General features: G+C 31.9%; 2 protein-coding genes and 1 non-coding gene across 3 annotated transcripts; 2 read left to right on the forward strand and 1 right to left on the reverse strand.

The window, feature by feature from the left end:
- The first annotated feature begins 5,232 nt into the window (after positions 1 to 5,232).
- On the forward strand, positions 5,233 to 10,276 carry LOC107004786 (F-box protein At2g26850). Its single transcript, XM_015203136.1, has 5 exons — positions 5,233 to 7,014; positions 7,122 to 7,201; positions 7,366 to 7,544; positions 8,220 to 8,294; positions 9,774 to 10,276. Exons 1-5 carry the CDS (start codon positions 6,355 to 6,357, stop codon positions 9,959 to 9,961), a joined length of 1,182 nt encoding a protein of 393 aa, XP_015058622.1. The 5' UTR covers positions 5,233 to 6,354; the 3' UTR covers positions 9,962 to 10,276.
- A 230-nt stretch (positions 10,277 to 10,506) lies between these two features.
- Positions 10,507 to 11,823, reverse strand: LOC107004258. Its single transcript, XM_015202488.2, has one exon. It carries the CDS (start codon positions 11,766 to 11,768, stop codon positions 10,698 to 10,700), a length of 1,071 nt encoding a protein of 356 aa, XP_015057974.1. The 5' UTR covers positions 11,769 to 11,823; the 3' UTR covers positions 10,507 to 10,697.
- On the forward strand, positions 10,522 to 10,626 carry LOC114074976. The gene has a single exon (XR_003575354.1). It is a non-coding gene; the product is annotated as a U6 spliceosomal RNA (small nuclear RNA).
- Positions 11,824 to 13,642: the final 1,819 nt, after the last annotated feature.

Genomic DNA, 13,642 nt, shown 5'->3' on the forward strand with positions numbered 1-13,642 from the left:
ATTACCTGATGTTCCAGATACACCTGCAGTAGCTACATTGGCCATTGTATCCACTTCCTTACTCTTCCCTTTTCTCAGCATCTGTAAAATCTCATAGTATTGTTCTTGAGTAAACATTGACACACCCTGTCCTAAAGTAGTGTCATTAGATGATTCATTTGTTCTAGTATTTGAGCTTGGAGTTGAGTCTACCATTCCAGACTCATTTCCAGCAGAAGCAGCATTATTTGCATAAGAAGATACTCCTCCTTTTTTCTTTGGATAACCATGAAGCTTATAACAAGTTTCTTTTGTATGCCCTTTATAATGACAGAATTCACAATAGAGTTGAGACTTTCCTGCAGAGTAACCAGTTCTTCCATCTCCATACCCCTTATTTCTATATCCATTATTCTGAAAATTAGAAATTCCCCTTCCAGTTCCTGAGGAAGTTGTATTATTGTTGTAATATCCACCATGTCCAGACTGAGAAGAACTAAGAGGCATTCTATTACTCATCAATGCTGTTTCAGATATAGCTTCTGCAGGTGAAAATGTATTTCCTGCACCATGTATTCTTTGACTCTCAACACTAACAATCATAGCATAAGCTTGATTTACACTTGGGACTGGAATCTGCATCAAGACTTGGCTTCTTGCATGAGCATAAGACTCATTAAGCCCCATCAGAAATTGCCACAATTTTTGAAATTGTAAGTGTTTAATGTATTGTTTAGACTCAGGACAGGCACATGAAGGACAAGGAATCAAAGTTTCAGCCTCATCCCATAACTCTCTCAATCTTGAAAAATAGATTGACACAGAAGAAGATCCTTGTGACATAGTAACTAGTTCTTTGTGAAGACAAAAGGCCCTAGATGCATTTACTTTATCAAATCTTTCACGTAGATCTTCCCACACTGAATGAGCATCAGATCCATAGATCACTGTACTAATCAAACTTTTAGACACAGTATTCATAATCCATCCAAGAACAATTGCATTGCATCTATCCCATACATCATGTAAACATTCAGAATACATCTCCTTTTTACATGTTCCAAGTAGAAATCCTAACTTGTTTTTTCCTAGTAACACAAGTTTCAAAGATTTGCTCCACAAGGAATAATTTTCAGAACCCAACAATTGAATTGAAATCAGAACAGAACCTTGAGTATCTGAAGGATGTATAAAGAGAGGATGATTGTGATCTATTTTGGCAGCAGTTGTGACTGGAATTTGTTGTTGAACTTCACTTGAAGCTCCATCTCCAGTTGAAGGCATGATTTGATCAATTTCAACAGCTAACAGTTTTCGAATTAGACAGATACTCGATCTTCAACTCAAGATTCTTAGAACTCTTGTCTTCAGATTATGAAGAAACTAACTCAGAGATTCAAAATCTTCAGAGCTCTGATACCATGTGAAGAAGCTCTATCAATGAGCTTCAAGAAGAATAGGAAGAAGATGAAGGAGACGAGAGAATGATGAAGAAGAAGAATTGTATTTCTGTATCTGTACATATGAGTTTTCATACCTATATATACAATTACATTTAAGTAAAAACACTAAAGATACTTAGTCTAACTACTTTATTTAACTAACTTGTATTTAGTTAACTAACTTCCTAACAAACTTAACAAACTATAATATTGAAAGAATAGTACAAGATCAGTTTATAAGTTCTCTTAACAATATTGCACTAGAGTGAAAGTATCTTTTGATAAACAATGAACTGTCAGTATCTTTGATACTTCCTCCGTCTCATGTTAATTATTATTTTAGCTTTAAACTTCGTTCACGAATTATTTTCACTTTAGAAAGGAAAAAAGGATCAAAAATGTCTTTAAACTATGTGAAAGGAACCAAAATGTTCTCCTTTTATAGTTTGGCTAAAAAATACTTTTATCGTCAATACTTTAGCTCAAAAATATCATTGCAGTCAATACTTGAATCCATAAATGCCCCCATAGTTACAAAATGGGTCAAAATGCCTTTTTTTTCCAAATAAATATATTATTATTTTCTTTTTAAACGCATTTTCTTCCTAATTAAAATATTATTAAGGAACACTATTCTTGTTTTCTTTATTCTAAAATCACTTTAGCAAATAAATTTGTAGGAAATATTTTTTTTCTTCTTGATCTCATTTAATCAATTAAAATAGAATAATTTCATGTATCCTTTCGATATGTAATATATGGCATATATAAAAGATCATAGTATATCTATCATTAATTTATATTTAAATAATGATAAAAAATACTGATGATAAAATAAAAAATATTTTCATTATTTTTTTTGTGAATTAAAGTAAGATAAATATTTTCAATTTTTTTAAAAAAATATATTAACTGAAAAAAGTGTGTCAAACAGAAAATAATAATATATTTATTTGAAAAATGAATTTTTTTGACCCATTAAATAACAATAAGGGTATTTTTGGACCAAAGTATTGATGTCAAGAGTATTTTTGGACCAAACTACAAATGAGGGACATTTTTGTTCCTTTCTCATAGTTTAAGGACATTTTAAAACCAAAGTAATGATGTAAAACTATTTTTGAGCTAAACTATAAATAGAGTACATTTTTTTTCCTTTCACATAGTTTAAGAACATTTTTAACCCTTTTGCTTTTAGAAATTCAAGACTAAAGTTGACAATTGGTTTCAATTATACCTTTCACATTAAACGAGTATGCCCTTTATTTAAGAAGAAAAAATATTTTACCTTTATTACAAAAAGGGGTGACTCAGTAAACTATATCTTATATTTTTTTTAATGAACATAAAAAGAACTAAAACAACTATTAAAATAAACTTATCTCAAATTACTTACTGATATTTTACATTATAACAACCTTGTTCATTAGGGTTATTACATTTACCAAATAGAAATGTGAATTAGATCATATTTCATTTGATATTAATACTTAATAGATGAAAATTAGAGAAGATGATTTCTTGTTTTTTTTTTTTTGGTTTAGCATTCGATCAAGAACCTCCGTTGGTATGATTACAATCTTAAAACAAATGTAATTATTTCTATCTTTTGATTTAAAATCAGTAACGAACCATTGACCATTTAAATGTCATATACACCTTCATGCCCTACATGTGGGGGAGTACACTGACATCATCAATTAATAGTCAACAACTCCTTGGATCTCAATACTTTCTTGATCGTTCCTTCGATGGTCAAGAGGTGAGTGAGATTGACAGAAAAGTCGGACTAAATTCGGATTTGCGTCGGAAAGTCCCATATTGAGGGGTAAAACATTTTCTTACAAAGCCGATTTCGTATGGGGCTCGAACTGGACACCTCCTGATTAAAGATGAAGGAATTCTTACCACTCAATCACAACCGTTGTAGGTAAAGAAGATGTTTCCAATTCTTCTATTTTTCCCCTTTAGAAAAGAAGTTGACTTTGACTCATTAGTTTTTGTTATGTTGTTTTTTTAATTGGAGAGTAAGAAATTTGATGGATTAGAATGTTAGTTTCCTTTTGACCCTTTGGTATATGGATTGGATAATTAGTTCCCTTTTGACTTTTTTCTTTTTATTGGTTTATGGATTGGATAGTTAGTTTCCTTTTGACTTTTTTTTTTGGTTTACTTAGAGAAGTTACAAATGTGCAAATATCGTTCTTGGGACATTTTTTTCTCCTCCTCGATCCCATCAACTTTCATAAAGTACATTAGTATAATTGCTAATTACTCAACACATTGATAATTTTAAAAATTACATATCTTATTAGACTACACACTATTCTAGTGAATGTATTTGTTTTTCTCCTCTCTCGCTCGCCTTTTTTCCTTTCTCGTTCACTACTTATATATATATATATTTCAAAATATATCTAAATTTCACAATTTTTTGTGTCTATGTATCTAGTATATTTTTCATATATCTGCATATCCAAAATCAGTTTCATCCATTGTATCTGATATGATCAATTTCATTAGTGTATTCAATATTAATTTCACTAGTGTAACTTATATGAAATATATCTAGTGTATCTTTTAAAGTGATTTAGAATATTTCTGGTAAAAAAGGCTAGAGTTAAGGTGGCCAAGGTCTTGGAATGAAACCTTAGAGTGGGGTACGTGTAGTGTTTGGCATAAAAGGTAGGTTTGACTTGTTTGTTAAATATTTTATTTAGTACAATATCTAAAGTTGTAATAGTTAGACTTTCATATTTATTATCTATTTATTTATTTAAGATGTAGACTTAATCATGTTGTTTTCTTACTATTTTGGCTAAAACTGCTAGATGATTGTATGGACTAAGTTGTTAAGTGTTGATTTGCCTATTGAAGAATTGATGTGGTTGTCAGTCACGACAATTTGAATCATGACAAATGAACATCACGTGTAAGCCTTTTTTAAATCGTATAAGGATATGATTTCAATATATCTTCTTATCTTTGCAGGTAGATGTAGGTTTGTGTACGGCTTGTGGATTCGACGATGTGGTTAAAAGATGTTATAATTTTAGAAATGTATATAAAAACTTAATTTTTTAAAAATTATTAATCATTTGACATGTAACTAGTGATTATAGCTCATGCATAAGGTTTATTAATTTAGGTGTCCATTAGCACACCTATATCAAATAGAGATGTCTATTTAATTGTTATGAACAACTTATAAAAGCCAACCTCTACTATTAGCTCCCTTGTAGATTATTATTACAATGATTTTTAGTATTGAGATTTGATACAAAATCTAAGATAAAGTTGAAAGTACATAGAGAAGATATAGAAGCTACTAGCTAAGTTTTTTTTTTTCTTTCTATTTTTGTTACCAACTAGTATATGCTTCCTTGCATTAACAAATAACCCCAAAAAAGGAAAACAAATTCATGATTGGCTTTGGTAGTTGCTAAACTCTTTTACCTTTCAATTATTTATCAATAATATTACTATGCTACTATATTATAGCTAGAATAATGCATATTATTATCTCAATTTATGAAATATCATTTGATTTGTGTTTGAGTTTGAAAAGTAAAAAAAAAATTAAATATTTACATAACTATATATTATTCTTATTATACAAAAGTGACATTTTTCTAAAAATATATTTAAAAAAAATATGGCACGTGATTTTTTTATTTGATTTTACACTCGGAGTTTGATATTCATATTTGAATCGGACTAAATCTAAATTTGCATTGAGGATAAAGTCTCCCTAACAAAGACAACTCTTGAAGTCTGACTAAATCTAAAACAAAAATGACTCTGACTAAATCTAAATTCACATTGAAAAGTCAAAAATAAAAATAACAAAGAATTAATACTTGAGAACTCTAATTAAATATCGAGAAATACTTATCACTCGATCAAAAATTGTCGGCTGCCACATGAATTTGAATGAAAGGAAGGAATACCCATATAATTGAATTTACTGGTGTAGCCGCTATTTCCTCCCACTTGTTTATGGAGGTGAGTGGCAGCCATTAGAGGTGTGGGGTGTGGGGTTATTGCATTGAAATCCACAAAACAGCACAAAAACTAACCAATCCATGAGCTTCTCTTCTTAACCATTAACCACACATTTCATTTTCCTTTGATTTCTCCTTGGTTCTTGGCCTAAGTACACTTTTCCAAGATTTCATTTTTTTTTTGTTTTTGTTTTGATGAACAAGAATCTAGGGGTGGGTGATTGAAAAGGGGACAACCCCACTTGTTTAATATACTTTCTCAATCATCCTTCCTTTTCTTCTTCTCCATATTTTCCCTTTCTTTCATATACCAAGATTTGATTTTTCCAAGAAAAGAGCTTGGTGCACAAAAAGTTGGTATTTTGATTAAAAGGGGTCTTTGTATCTGGACTCATCTCCCCATTTTTCATTATTGAGGGATTTTTCCAGGTGTCAGAGACCCATATCAGATCTGTGTACAAAAAAAAATCCATTCTTTAATGTGCTTATGGATTCTTGATGTGGGAATATCCATTTTAGAACAACCCTTCTGTTTGTATGCACATAAATAGAGGGTAATCTTCCATTTTCCCCATTTGCTATTTATGTGAACACAATTATCCATTGTTTCCATTTTCCTTACAAGGGTATATAGTTATAGAGTTTGTTTAGTCAGTCTTGTTGGAGTTTTGGCGAGGCCCACAGTTTGTTTTGGTGGGCTTCGTCAAGCTAATAGAAGTATAATATTTGTATTTTGTTGAGGAAAGGGAGGTGGGGGTATTAGTTTAGTTTTATATAATTGTTACAGGAGAAAGAGTAAAACAAATGAGTTGAGTTTCTACTTATTTTACTAACCTTGCTTTTAACATATAATTGGTCACCTAACTTTTGATCTTTTTCCCCACATGATTTATGCTTAAATTGATTAACTTTTTTTTCAACTTTAGCAAATGCTTTTCTTATTGATAACTTGCTTTACTTTCATTACTTTCCTTTGTAAGTCTCTTTCCCTTAAGCCACTTCCCTTATGGAGTAGTTCTGAGGTGAGATTGTTATCAATATGGTTTTGGAATGATTTCTTGATTTTGAACCCTTTCAAGAAAGGATTTTTAGAATCTTTAATGTCCTCGAATGTGATGACACTGAGGAGGAAGAGTTTCAGTTATAGAGTAGAGAATGTTGAGGCAAATTCTGAAATGTCTGTGTTGGATTTGCCTGAATTGGTTTTGGAATGTATTCTTGAGAGGCTCCCACCTGAGGGACTTTGTAGTATGGCAAGTGTTTGTAGTTCTTTGAGGGAGAAATGCACAAGTAAATATCTTTGGGAAAAGCATATGAAAGAAAAATGGGGTAGAGTTCTTGGTCCTGCTGCTCATAGAGAGTGGTTGTGGCATATTTCTTCAAGAAAGGATTCAAGTTTCTTTAATCAGGCTAAAGAAAGAGGTTTAATGACTTACCTCTCCCAGTTTTGGCCTATTTCAATCGTTAGATCTAATCCTAGCACTAGTTTCAAGAAAAAGGATCCCCCAGTTATTGATTCAATCATGTCTATGTATCTTGCTCTTGAATCTGGCAAGTTTTGGTTCCCTGCTCAAGTCTACAATCGCGAGGTATCGTTGGTTTTCTTGATTTTAAATCTTCAGCTTGAATAGTTTTTACCTTTTTTGTGTGAGTGAAATGTAATCACTAAGATTGTTTTCTCTGTTTCCAACTGCAGAATGGGCATGTTGGTTTTATGCTGTCTTGCTATGATGCTGAGCTTAGCTATAGTCGAAGAACCGACACTTTCCAGGCCAGGTAATTGGGAATATATATTCAGAATTTTCCGTTGTAAGTCTACTTGTCATCAGCAAAAAACTACACATGGAACTAAAAAGGGATCAAGAAATGCTATCTTCTTGTCATATATATATCGTTGATGAATTAGGTGAAATCAGTTTGTTTCTCTTATTTGCTTGCAGATATCCTCCACATGGAAGGAGGGCAATGGCAATAGAGACAGGTGTAACATGGGATAGATTAAGAGTTCCTCCTCTTGATACCTCTCCACATGATCTTTATATCTCTGATTGCTTGACTGAATTATGCCCTGGTGATCACATTGAGATTCAATGGAGAAGAAACAAAGAGTTCCCTTATGGTTTGTTCCTCTATGAACCATTCAAACATTTTTGCATTTTCATTAGTTTTGCAACAAGTATATATATTTTTATCACTCTGTTGAGCTGAGGGTCTATCAAAAGCAGTCTCTACCTCCCAAGGTCGGGACTGTTTGCGTACACTCTATTCTACCCTCCCGAAACCACACTTGCGGGATTATGTTGTTGTTGTATTTCCTTTACTGCCTTTCCTCTTCCTTCCTAAGTTACTTGGTGAAGTTAGGTAATACTCTAAGATTCTTTAGTTGTGTTCTTGTGGATGATGTGTTACAAACAGGAAAGGGGACTACTCTTTTTTTTTTTTTCATCAAAAGGTCCTTGTTTACTTGATCTCCCAAAACGTGTTGAAATTTTAAACCTGCCTTAATTGACCACAACTTTTTATTGATAAATTTTTGAATATATTTTCAATAGTACATGTTGGGAGTGCCTATGAGCAGTTATCATTTTTTTAAAAGATAGAAGGTGGCCAGTCTTTCTTGTTTGGTAGAAAGTTTAATCATGGTTAGCAGAAACTTGACATCCTATTTTTTGATTCGATTCCACTGTCAATTTCTTTCTAGGAAAGGTGACGAACTTTGATTGGTGTTTTGATGATATTGACAAATCTACCTTTGGTTTTTCCAATCTTTGAATTTTTGTGGCATATTTTGCAGGCTGGTGGTATGGTGTTGTAGGCCACTTGGAAACGTGTGATGGAAATGAGTATTACTGTCGTTGTCATGAAAGTGGTGAGTTATTTCCCCTTTCACATCCATAGCTACTATGTTTTTCATCTGTATACTTTTACACCAAGTCATTTGGATAAATCCAGCCGTAACTTTACTTACCAGTTATCTGTTGATTGCCTTCTTAAACGGGCTAAATTCAAAGATTTCGCCTTATACACTGCTAAGTCAATTACTCAACGGACCAAAATACAAGAAACACAAACATCAGTCCCATCAGTATCAAGATCATAGGTCTCATTTGTGGTCCCGATTAATGACTACAATAAACATATTCTTGTAGTTGAGTTCCCTAGTTGTGCATTCAAGATTTTCACACATATATGTAGGATGAGAAGACATCTTAGCTGTGAATTTTGATTCTAGTTAAATTGTCAATTCATCATTATCACAAAATAGACTTTTTCTTTAGTAAAGGCCCCTCTTGGACTCCCATCACTTTGCATGTGGGCTCATCTTTTGTCACACAAGACAAGTCGTATTCATTTTGTCATTTTTTCTTCAAACATGGTCATAAGTGCTGTTTCAGTGGAGCATATTTAATAATATAAGCAAAATCTGAAAGAGACTTGTAATTTTCTCAGCCTATGATCCTTCCTTATGGAGCTGCATTAGTGATCCCTCTTATATTAATATATATAGATTGATTGTCCAAGATTTTCAATTTCATAGTCTTACAAACCTTGTGAAGTTTCACTATTAGTAACAACTTCACATCTCTTCCCTTATGTCATAGGGGAACTCATGACTAGAAAGAATCGTTATGGTTTGTTTTGATATCCGGTAGGAATAGTGGAAAAAAAAGGCCCATGGTTTAACTAAACAACTACCTTTAACTTTAAGTTGGACTCTAAGAGCTCTACCTTAGCAACTTTTTTTTCCCTATCTTTTCCTCACCAGTTCTCATTTTTTTGTGGAGTTCGTCAATTTCTTACATAATTAACTTCTGGACCCCATATCCACACCTCATTTCATGTTATATAGATTTCAAACTCATCTTTTGGTAAAGGTATCAAAGCAAAATACGGCATTCTGATTGAGATGGTAGTTTGGTGTGACTAGGCATATATTCACTTTGAACACCACCTTTAATCATTTCAGAGAATCAATCAATCACTTGGTAATAGTCCTCAAGCCTTAATTTAATCAATAAACTATCTTCATTTTTAAGTTGGCTATGTGAATCGTCGATATCCAATTCAATCTAAGCCCTTCATTTGTTAATTTGTTGAATTTTCATGTAAGTTTACACAGATCTACTTTTCTAACATTGTAAAGGAAGAAGGGTCAGGGGAATGAAGCAATAACAGAAAGTCTAGTAGATATCTACTGTTCCAAGGAAAAATGAATTGACTACTCGAAATCTTATGCCATATGTCTTTTGATGCATTGGCAACACAAATTCTTTACACTTTGCAACTCCAAAGCTGTTACATCGTAGTTTTTTGTCATGGTTTCTAATCCTCAAGGTGGTGCTTGCAGATACTGTAGTGCTAGAGTTCAACCAGTATACTCATGGATCGCGGTGGAGGACAACACACATTGATAGGAAAGATCATCGCGAGGAAGGGAATGAGGCTGATGGATTTTATGGAGGAATCCGGAAACTTCATAGCAATGAAGATATTTCTATGTGGAGACGCCTGTGGCCATCTGATGTCTTGGAGTAAGTTGCAAGCTCACCATTGTTGGCAAAAACCTCATTTGTTCCTTCAGAATGTGAGGAAGTTAACACCTGAACTTGGAAGTAAGCCATTTTCAGTATACCACTTCGACTTCTATTGTTTTGTGATCAGTGGGGGAGTTATTTCGACACTGATCCTACTTGTTTGTAAAATGATTACCACGTTTACAGATCGATTTGTTTAGTAAAATCTATTAAAGCTCTAGTTAACTTCTTGTACTAAGGAATTAGATTGTTGATCCACCTTTAATAGTTTCTGTTGATCAATGAAAGGAAAGAAGCTTGGTTATTGGAATACTTATTAAGTTTATGTTCTAATATAACTACAACTGTAAAAACTTATTTTTCTTTTGATTAATAAAAGGATAGAATTTTTGTTTTCTATTTGTGGAGTTTGCACCCTTTAGCAAATTTTTGGGTCTAAAACTATCTTTGTTATGTTTCATTTGTTGTTAGATATATTAAAATGATGAAACAAAAAAACTTCTCATTGAAGTTAAAATGTCACAAATATGGAACATAAACTACACATCCCCTTTCAAATGAAAAATCCTATCACAAATATTGTCTGATAAAATTGGAACGATACAGAGAAGATTAGCATGATCCTTGCACAAGGACGACACTGTTTAAGGAGTTTTTCATGTTTACATTTCAGAAAAAAAAAATAAAGAACCATAAACGCTATTGATAGATTATCTCTTTATTTAAGCTTACTACATTTATCTAGGACTTTCAAGTCCATAACCCAAACAAAGTGCTGGTTTGTACTTCACAATCACCAACTTTGACTCCCCTCCATTTACCTTTTTATTCCCCTTGAACTTGAAACTCAACTTCTTGAAGTAATTAGGCTTCCATAATGCTGAAATTGGATTTATCATATTTCCTTCATTGTTCTCTTTTCCAAATGTTGCATATCTCACTAGCATTCCTTTAAATTTTTGTATTTTGGTTTGCACAAACACATTCCCTTCATTTGTTTTTTGGGCAACACCATTTGAAGTGGCCTTGTTGGACTTGAGCTTTGGCTCTTTTGTTCCAAAAAGCAAGTTCTTGGGGTTCTTGGATTCTTTTGAGGTTGGCCCAATAGTCATAGAATGGTTTAGAACCCATCTTCCATATGATGCTCCTTTGGCCTTAGACTCTATGGGCTCTCTTGTATTTGGGCTTGAAGGTTGAATTGGTGACATGGAAACAATTTCTTTTCTCATCTCCTCAATAGTCCATTCCAAGTTTTGTGTTCTAAATGGTGAATGTGACCTTGTGCGCCTATGGTGATTATTTGGAGTGCTATACCTCCCCCTATTATCTTCCTTCATCACCTTTTGCATGGCAACAACAAAAGGATCAACGTCTCGTCGAGCAAACGAGGACTTAACCATAGCACTAGGAGAGATAGTTGAGCAAGTAATCGATCGTTGACTAGTATATAACTTGACTTCGCCTTCACATTGGAGCCTTGGTGGTAGTTTAAGGGGCATGACATGACCGTTAGAGAAAAGTTCATCCGCAAATGCCATCTCGGGGAGTGAGCCACCTCTCTCTCTCCTTTTCTCGTCCCACGATTGGTCAAAGTTCTCATGACATGTCTCAAACTCCACACAACTTGTATCAAACTTTTTGCTTGTTTCAAATTCAAAATCATTCTGGATCAACCCACAATCGCCACCCTCATCAACCCTTTTACCCGGGCTAGCCGGGGCACTATGGTAATAGTGCACCATGTGAGAAGTTGGACTTGTTGGTGCTGTCACATAGGGAGAAGTTGAAGGTGGAGATGAAAAATCCATAGGGTAGAGAATTGTAGTTTAGACAAAAGGCAAATTGAGAAAGTTTTGAATTTGCTCTTTAAGAAGTAAACTAAAGGAGTTTTGAGTGCTTATTATTTTGCTCCTTAATTTAAGGATTGCCTTAAAGTCACAAGCACTACTAATATTTAATTTTTGAGTTCTAAAATAATCTTCAAAGTTAAATAAACATAGAAAATATACCAATTCATGTCCCTAACTATAGACTAAGCTTAAAATCTAGCATTCAAAATATTGTGATTAAAAAATAGTCATATGTGGACCAACCACAAGAATATTATGTATATATTAGGATATTTGTTGCTTCTTTCTTGGACTCTAATGTTGTTCAAAGACAAAAAAATAATTGTTTTTTATTTATTAGAGTTAGTGAAAGATGACTTTTTGGTCTTCTTCTATCACAATCCTCATCTAATGCTAATATTTGGGATATTAATTATAATTTGTGGGACCAGACAAGAGTAATAAAGGGATGAAAAATAAATACAAGTCTTAACCATAATATAATTGTATTCTTATCTATCTAATAATAATTTTCAGATATATATTACCTTTTATGATTTTATGCCCGTGTAGTGATACCCTTTTATGATTTTGTTGCAATAAAGAAAAAAATAATTTAACATACCGTCATTAAAATGAGTCATATGATACGAAAATGCAGATTAATTAAATTTTAATATGAGTATCAGACATTGGATAAAAAATTAAAAAATCAATATTTAAATGACCAATCAATTTACATAATTGATCATCCAAACCACTCAACTTTGTATCCTTATCAGCTTTCATGGTTAAGAATTAAGTCAGGTTTAAGATAAGTTGAATCCTAAATGAATCTAAATATTAACTTATCGATTTTTTAAAAAACTTATAGATGTCACATAATTAAATAGGTATTGAGAATAGTATTTTTCGACTAAGATAATTAAGGAAACTAACTAATTAAAATTAAATAACTTTCTGAGATAAAATAAAATTAACTCTATATGGTCAATTAGACCATAAGTTTAATAATAATTCATATTCATGCAAGTCTATAAATTAAATGGTGGAAAATAATTCATATTCATGCAAGTCTATAAATTAAATGGTGGAATAAGGTACAAGAAGACACAAACAAAGCATGAATATGTTCTATCAAACCTACTCAAGATATATATATATATATATAAAACTTTATAATACTTTATAATTTATACTTTAGTAGTCTCATTTCAAAATTTCTCTTTTAAGTTCTAACCACTCCATGATGAATTAGTTGCCACCCGTGAAAATATATATATATATATATATATATATATATATGGTGCTCGTGCCAGCGCAGGTCCAACGTATGTTAGTTTTTTTCTTTTAATTTATGTGGCACAAATGAAATTTGAAAAAGTGAACTAAATTTTTTATATGTGTTTTTAAAAAAAATATTTTAAATTGTTAATTTATGTACCTTTTGTATCATTTTCGAAAAATATATGTTATCTGTTTTATTTTATGTGATTTTAGGAAAGTCAACGTAATTTCTTATATGATTCTCACATATTTTTAGTTGTCATTTTACTGTGATTCATAGTACTTTTTAGTTCTTACATAATTTTCAAACAATATATGTAACTTTTTTTTGTTTCGATAAAAATAAGGGAGTCAACCAAATTTCATTATGTTTTTTAACTATGTTTTTCTAAAAATATCTTAAATTATTACATTGCGCTTTTAAATTTCTTTTTTATGTAATTCTTAAATATGTAACAAATTAGAAAGTAAAATGAATAATTAAAGTTTTCAAATCATTATATTTTAATATTAAAATGTTCAAATCTATAAAACTCCACATATATGCACAAATTAATAGAAGGAAG

This window comes from Solanum pennellii, chromosome 11 (genome assembly GCF_001406875.1).
Source record: "Solanum pennellii chromosome 11, SPENNV200".
Taxonomy (NCBI): Eukaryota; Viridiplantae; Streptophyta; class Magnoliopsida; order Solanales; family Solanaceae; genus Solanum; species Solanum pennellii.